We start from the raw sequence: 8,452 nt of genomic DNA, 5'->3' as shown, positions 1-8,452 counted from the left end.
TTACATATATATTTACTTCCTCCCTCTCCTTTGTTTAATGTTGCCTTATTAAAAAGCCTTAAGCAATTTTCCTTTAGCTAAGCTCTCCTTCTCAGGGGTGGGGTTTGATTTGTCTTCAATTTTGTTGGGTTATAAATTGATCTATTTGTATGGAATGATTACAATGAAAATTAATAAAATAAAAATATAAAAAAATAAAAAAAAAACATTGCCAAGATACACACTGACATTCTGCATGAAGCTCTCTTTAAAAGCCGGAAAAGGAGAGCTAGATGAGAGTGAATGGCATCCATGTGGGTACCTAGGAGAGGGGATTTTGGATTTGAACCACAAACAAAACACATTTTATAACAGTTCCAACTGATTGACCATACAGTGAACTATGATTCATATACTTTTTCATCCCATCTTAAAATTCCTGGCTATGCCTCTCTGACTACATCCAAGTGTGGTCCATTAATGGAGAATTATTTCAAAATGCTTAGTGCAGGCATTACAACAGATGCTGAATTCCAAATTAAAGTTCAGAGTGTTGCTTTTGTTTGCCCAAGGGTTGAGAACCTCCATGTAAAGATTTAACATGAAATACTTGTCTCTTGTGTTCTGAATCACTAGACGTACGTTTTTGAATCTTCTCATCTTTTTCCAATAGTTCTGATGGTTGCACAGACTGTCCACTTGACAAATCGAGTTTTATATTCTCTTCTTTGTCTTTTTCTACCTTCTCTCTCTCTGTTTTTGATTTTAACTGCTGAGATTTGGATATTTTCTGAGCTGCAAAACCTGGGACTGCCTCATCCATTATAGCTAGAAAATCAAAAAGAGGTGTTGTTGGACTCCAGTTTTCATCTTCTAACTCTCCTGAAAAAGAAATTAAATTAACAGTGTTATTTTTAGTAATTAAAACAGATACTGTATGTAAGCACAACTTGCAAATATATAGTGCATTTACAAGGCATAATACTATGATTGAACATTTTTAAGACTATGATTGAACATTTTTAAGATTAGTTACACATACTATCTTTGTCAGTGTTTTTCAGACTGTCCTGGCTAGAAAGCTTTTAACAAGGAAAATTTCACAAATAAAGAGAATTATGTTTTCTCTGATGGTCACAGACTTGTACACATTTTCAAAGCAAGATATAAGGCATTTTAAATAAATCTAAGACAAGTGACATGCCGAAAACATTTTACATCAAACAAGTAAGCTCTAAAATATAAGATGCCCATTAGTTCCAGATATCAAATCTTTCAAATCCTGTCAGCTAGAGATACATTTCTGCCTCTGTTCCCAATCACTGAATTATGTTGTCTAGTTATTATTTATCTGGAGGGAGTCACTGGCAATTCAAATTTTCATTTTACTTTGTACAAGTAACAATCATAACCCTACAAACCTAAAAATCTCTAAAAAGCTCTAATATTGACTTATCATCCTTGTGAGACCCCACATGATGCATTTGCTTTTTATATTTTAAAACACTGATTTTTTTTTTTTTTTTAATTTTGCATGTTTTATGTGGATTTTACCTTTGAGTACTGTTTAAACTTGTTAACTATGATTTTTGAAATCTTTCCTGTTCCTGATTTTACACTTGACATGTGAAGAAACAACTGTGTGTCTTTATTTTTGCTTCCTGTATCTAGTATGACCTTGGTAGTTCATCTGAATCTCCCCATATGTATCCATCTTACGTAATGCTGTCTCATGCAATTTCATTCTGCTATCTAAAAAAGAACCTGCACAGCATGTAGCAGCTCTGTGGTGTCACTCTCAACAGCTATCAGACCTCACAGGTACAACTGGCTACCAAAGACATGACAGCAGATGTCTAACTGTTCAAAAATGACTTCTTTAGCACTTTCTTATTCTGCAATATCTAATCTCTTTCATATTTGAACTTTTTTCACACATTATATACTTCATGTCTACATTTTGTCAATTATTACTAAAATATAAAAAATGATTCTTTTTTAGTTATGTGTTCAACAATTCCTGCCTTGCATTTCATCCTACATTTACACAGATTGCTATAGACATGGAACACACATGAAATGTTCACCTATTCAACACCAGGCACCTGACACACAGATAAGGAGCCTCGGCTTGAGCTGGGAGAGCTTTTGGTCCAAGGTGAGCTCCGTTGAGGGGAGGATGGGACAGCAGGCTGCTTGCTGCTTGTGCTGATCAACACATTTACAAAACAAAAGACGCTGATGGAGAGGTGTGAATGGATTTAAGGTTGGCCGGGATTACGAGTTTTTCATAGGCTTCAGGGATTCTAGTGTTAATATTAAAATACGTATTCACCACAGCCATGTCCATCCTTTTGGCAAAATCCACTGTCCTCTGACCTTCTTCATTCCTCTCCTTGACACCATACCTACCCATCACCTCCTCGTCTCCACTGTTCCCTTTGCCAACATGTCCATTGAAATCTGCTCCAATCACCACTTTCTGTCCCTTGGGTACATTGTTCATCACTTCATCCAACTCACTCCAAAAATCTTCTTTCTCATCCATTGTACACCCAACTTGCGGGGCATATGCACTAACAACATTCATCACCACACCTCCAATTTCCAGCTTCATAATCATTACTCTGTCTGACACTCTTTTCGCCTCCAAAACACTCATGATATACTGTTCCTTCAGAATAACCCCTACTCCATTTCTCATCCTATCCACACCATGATAGAACAATTTGAAGCCACGTCTGATCCACCTGGCCTTACTCCCCTTCCATTTATTCTCTTGCACGCACAATATATCAACCTTCCTACTCTCCATCATATCTGCTAACTCTCTCCCCTTACCAGTCATACTGTCAACATTCAAAGTTCCTACCCTCAGTTCCACTCTCTTTACCTTCCTCCTCTCCTCCTGCCTCCGGACACGTCTCCCCCTCTTCTTCTTCGGCCAACAGTAGCCCAATTTCCGCCAGCACCCTGTTGGCTAACAGTACTGGTGGCAGTTGTTGTTAACCTGGGGCTCGACTGATCCGGTATGGAAATTTGTATTGTTGTCCGCATATTAATTTGGCAAAATTTTACACCAGATGCCCTTCCTGACATAACCGTCCCGAAGAAACACACTGGTTTATGCATACCCTGTGGCTGGCATGTGTCATAAAAATCAAATCAAGAATTTTGGTTTCCAGCTGTAGTAACGTAGGTTTCAAAGTGTTAATACTGATATAATCTGTCACCTGGCTGAAACATTGTTAAATTCTAATTGGTATGCTATGTTGCCCTAGTTAGCGTGTTAAAAAAAAACCTTTCACTGAACTATCTGAATGAAGATTTGTTACCCTAAAGTTAGAGGTAAGTGATAGAAAATAGTTTAATAAAAAAAGTTATTTATCTGCTTATCCTGGTCATGGTCACAGAAGTGACATGACATGATGAGCTGGACTTAGTACAGTCCACCCTATCTCCAGCAACAATCTACAACTCCTCCCAAGTAATCCCAAGTTGTTGTCAGGCCTGCTAAGAGATATAATGCATCCATCCATGGTGTCCTGAGTCTGCTACTGGGTCTTCCCCAAATGGGGCATATCTGGTCCACTTTCTGAAGTATCCCATTCAGGGGCAACTTCACTACAAGCCCAAGCTGTATCAGTTTGCTCCTCTCAGTCCAGAGGTACAGCTATTCTACACCAAAGTCCTCCCATAATGTTTAGTTAATGTATGATGATAATGATGACTTTAGTTTTACTATTTTGCACACTCACTACTACAAACTTATAAAATCAGTACAACTATTTAAGAAAATAAGACAGTATGCTAAAAGTAAAGCTTTTTTTATATATAAAAGTGATACATACTGGTAACTTACTTTAAAAAACAGGAATAAAATACAGTAAATAAATAAAAAATTGCACATTATACAGTAATATCTTTACTGGTTTAGTGCATAGTTTTGAATCCAATATTTCTGATTTTAGGTCTTACGTTAAAGCCACACTGCAATGTTTTTATTTAAAAATGCAGAAATTAGTGTTCATTTTCACTTTTTGTCCACACTCCCCTAAAAACAGAGGCTTTTGAAAACGTTCTTCAGAGCTATATGTTTCTGAAACTGTCGGCTTAGTGTTGCAGTGCAGATGTGTGAAAATAGAGAGTTCTGAAAACTCATATTCTTAATTACGCTCTGAAAGGTTTGTTCTTATTACGTGGCCCTTCCCTGATTGGATCCTGCGCATTATAACATCTAATTCCGTGATTGGTCACCCTTCACAAAAGAAAACAATATTCCAAAATGGCAGACAAATTGGAGTCCCTTTCATGGAGCTTGTTGTGTTACTTACTTATATGCATCTAAATTGTGTTTTGTTGTTTGAATCCTGCATATGTTTGCAAAAAGCAAACAATTTACGGAGTCCCTACAGTTTTGCACTAATCATGTGACCAGCCGTGTTACCATCCCTTCAATGATCTTTTTTTTTTTTTTTGTGTGTGTAAGACCTGGACAGAACAGTGCTTGTTGGGGAACTTTTGCAAAGGAAGTCATAGTTCTTAAAAAAAATGGTGAGAAATCTTTAGAGAGTCTAGGATAGGGGTACTCAAACGGCGGACCGCGGTCCACAATCCGGACCGCCAAGACGTTTTTGGCGGACCGCGACTGTCTTCTGCGTAAGTCAAAAGTCCGAATATAAAAGCACCAAAATTATTGTTATTTTATTATTTACTCTGTAGCAGGGTTGCCAACTGGTATTTTTTATGCCAAATAACTGAAATCTGGCATTTTTGAAAACTGTTTGGCATATAAAATTTGCGTTTGGTCATCTGGCATTTTTTGGTCTTTTTTACAATGCGAACTATCCACCAAAGTCAGAGCTCCGTTCGCATAAGATCGACGTCCTTAAGTCGTCGTTGGTAGCGAGTTCATCGCTGATGACGAAAGCGACCACCACACAATCAAATGTTACAGAAGCTTCGCTACGCATTGTTTGGGTTCTTGGCAGACATAAGAAAGCATTTACTGATGCAGAGGTTGTTAAAGAATGCATGATGTCTGCTTCTTCGGTTCTGTTTAGCGACAAAAAGTGTGTTGAACTGATTCAACAGATACCATTATCAGACAATACTGCTAGTCGTCGTGCAGATGACCTTTCTGACAATAGATAGATAGATAGATAGATAGATAGATAGATAGATAGATAGATAGATAGATAGATAGATAGATAGATAGATAGATAGATAGATAGATAGATAGATAGATAGATAGATAGATAGATAGATAGATAGATAGATAGATAGATACTTTATTAATCCTAATGGGAAATTCACATGTGGTCGGTGGTCAGTTAATATCAGATCTTAAACAGGCTAAATTGTTTGCTCTCGCGTGCGATGAATCCACTGATAAAACTGACATGTCTCAACTCTGTATGTTCACAAGATTTTTTGATGGCCATAATTTTGTTGAAGACTTTCTGACATTACTACCGCTAGCAAAACAGACCCGCGGTGAGGACGTGTTTTCAGCATTATCGCAGTTTATGCACGCAGCTGGATTGGATGTAACAAAAATGGTTTCCCTTACAACAGACGGGGCACCAGCAATGACTGGTAAAGATAGAGGACTTGTCACTCGTATGAAGGCACTTCAGCCCAACCTTGTTGCTTATCACTGCATCATTCATCAGTCTGCCCTCTGTTCAAAACTTTGTGACGAACTGGCGGAAGTGATGTCTACTCCTGTGAAATTAGTGAATTTTTTACGATGTAATTCGTCTCTGCAGCATCGTCTGTTTCGTTCTTTTCTTGAAGAGATGTCTGCAGAATTTGGAGATTTGCTGCTTCACAATGACGTCAGATGGTTAAGCAAGGGCCGTGTGTTGGAAAGGTTCTGGAATCTCCGTGAGGATGTAGCTGACTTCCTGCAGTCCTTGAATACAAAGAAGCTGCAGAATTTTTAACATTTATTCAAGACAGTGACAAGGTCGCACTGCTGGCATTTCTTGTTGATATTATGGGACATATAAATACACTGAATTTGTCACTTCAGGGTGCAGACAAAACCGTTGTCGAATTGCAAGAAAAATGTTGTGCCTTTGAAACAAAACTGAGCATTTTCATCAATGACTTGGAAGGTGGCAAGATGCTGCATTTCCCAAACCTGAAGAGCTGCATGACAGCTGATCAACAGGCATGTTTTCAGTTGATTTCCACATTTCTACATCATTTGAAGGTCGAGTTTGATGAACGTTTTAAGGATTTCAGAAAACTGAAGCCTGTGTTTTTGTTTGTTGCTGATCCTTTCATTGTCCAGCCTGACGGTGAATGGACTCAAACCCGTCTCTGTTGCAAATGGAAGCAGCTGATTTGCAAGCTTCTCACGTTTTGAAAGCAAAATTGAACGAAGTCGGCATAACAATTTTTTGGTCAAAGTTTGTTCCAGATTCTCAGTATCCTGCTGCAAAGAAACTGGCGATTTCCGTGCTCACTATGTTTGGTTCAACATATTCTTGTGAGTGTGCGTTCTCCACTATGAACACTATCAAGACGAAACATCGAAGTGTATTTACCGACCAGAACCTCAGGAATGCAATAAGAATTGCACTGACTGGTTACTCACCGAACTATGCTGCCATTATGAAATCGAAACAACAGTTTCACACTTCACACTGAGTGACAATCATTTACGTACTAACTGTTGTAATTGGTGTGTTAATTGCAAGTAGTCATGTGACTTTTTTGAATTGTTTTCCATGTTTTGTGCATGTCTTGGTCTTCTGTAAAAATTTTATCATTTGTGTTGAATCTATTACTAGCCTCCTACAGACCTACACCTACAGTCCTATAGACCTATACGGTAAACCTAGCTATAGCGGACCCCGATGGTTGGTGGCGAACTGAATGGGGACCGGCATTCAAAAACTTTGAGTACCCCTGGTCTAGGATGTCTATGCTACCTCTCAGCAAAAAACTATGCATGTCCAGTATAGGGGAATGACTATGTCATAAGCTTTTTTGGTAGTTTTAGTGCGGGCAGAGATACTTTTGTGAATGAAGTGAAAATGATAGTGTGGACAGAGACAGTTTTTGTTTAAAAATGTTTTTTCTACAATGAAAATGCAGGAGTGTTAACATAGCATAAGAAAGATGTTACAAGTAAAAATAATTCCACTCACTTATCATGATGCCAGAGAGTGGAGACATGTTGCATGTTGATTAGCACATGCAAGTAAGAATTGCACTATATACCTGCAAATAATCATCTAATATTGCCTATAAATGTGCTTCAGTCTAATCCATTTATCTAAAATTAAAGTTGTTCAGTTAAAACTTGGGCAACTTCACATTTTACCTCATAGAAGTATAAATATATAATGCATTAGTTACACATGAAATTGAAATATGACAAAGAACTTTAAACCTAAAGAGCAAATTATTTATTCCGAAAAGTACAATTTAAAAAACAAAGCAAAAAAAAAAAAAAAAAACTCTACTAGGGCAATAAGTGAAGTATAGACTAAATAGTGCAAAACAAGTAGTCAAGCTGAATGTTCTTCATTAGATCAAGTTATCACATATTATGACATTGCTTGCTACATCCCTAATTCATCTTGATAAAATGCATTTCATACTGACCTACAGGCTCCTCGTACCCATTCTGGACTCTGTGCAGCCAGTTCTTTATTTCGCTGCCCAGCAGGGGGTACTCTGTAGGAAACACAAACACCTCAGACCCAGAGTTGATTTGTATAAGAATCAAAACAGGAAGTTGTGGCAAGAAACCCAAGTGGAACTCAAGCACTGCTCTACCCACAGGGGTGCGATCACTGAGGGAAAAAAAAACAAACATAAGAAAACTGAGTTCACTTGCTATTGACCCAAAACTTACAACATAATTTTAAAAGATCTTTTCATCAGTTTTGTTCACTCCTAATGAAAATAGTCATAACCATTTTCAAATCTATCCCTTTTTTGTACAACTATTTGCAAACCAAATCGAAACACTATTGTAATGCTGGCATGCTTGGAGTACCAATCATCTCACAAATAGAGTAGGTGAAGCAGTTCTTATTTGATGAGGCAGTTATAAGACATGCTGCCTACATTAAGTTATCTCTGCAAATGGGCAACATCAAGTACAGTGCTAAAGTCCGGAGAACTCACATTTTCAGCCCCAGAAAAGCACATTTCATTCATTTTTGTTAACGGAATTACTTATTGTAATGCTCAGACTTTGTGTTATTTGATAGATGTGGCTTTCTTACTCAAAGGACTACTATGAAATATGGACCAGTTAGAACATAAAATATTTATTTAGGGTTTTATCACAGCACTAAAAGCATTTTGAGGTTTCCCAATAATATGTAATGGATTCACTATTTACTGCAATAGAATTAGAAGGTTTAAGTTTTTTATATGGTGTAGGTCCCCATCATGTTACTAAAACAACTCTGACCCATCGAGGCATGGACTCCACAAGACCTCT

The 8,452-nt window shown here is 37.6% G+C and overlaps 1 protein-coding gene across 5 annotated transcripts in view; it reads right to left on the bottom strand.

Annotated features, from left to right (window-relative positions):
- Window positions 1–204: 204 nt before the first annotated feature.
- The window catches only part of txndc16 (thioredoxin domain containing 16), a 131,798-nt gene continuing 123,550 nt past the window's right edge, over window positions 205–8,452 (bottom strand). For all 5 annotated transcript variants that reach the window (XM_051919952.1, XM_051919953.1, XM_051919954.1 and 2 more), the window contains 2 exons: window positions 7,603–7,793; window positions 205–861 (listed from right to left, as the gene is read on the bottom strand). In XM_051919952.1, coding sequence (XP_051775912.1) covers window positions 518–861; window positions 7,603–7,793 — 535 coding nt within the window. In that variant the 3' untranslated portion in view covers window positions 205–517. The remainder of the gene's footprint in view (window positions 862–7,602; window positions 7,794–8,452) is intronic.

Source organism: Erpetoichthys calabaricus, chromosome 16, assembly GCF_900747795.2.
Source record: "Erpetoichthys calabaricus chromosome 16, fErpCal1.3, whole genome shotgun sequence".
In the NCBI taxonomy this organism is placed as follows: Eukaryota; Metazoa; Chordata; class Cladistia; order Polypteriformes; family Polypteridae; genus Erpetoichthys; species Erpetoichthys calabaricus.
This window is presented reverse-complemented; position numbering and strand designations above follow the sequence as displayed.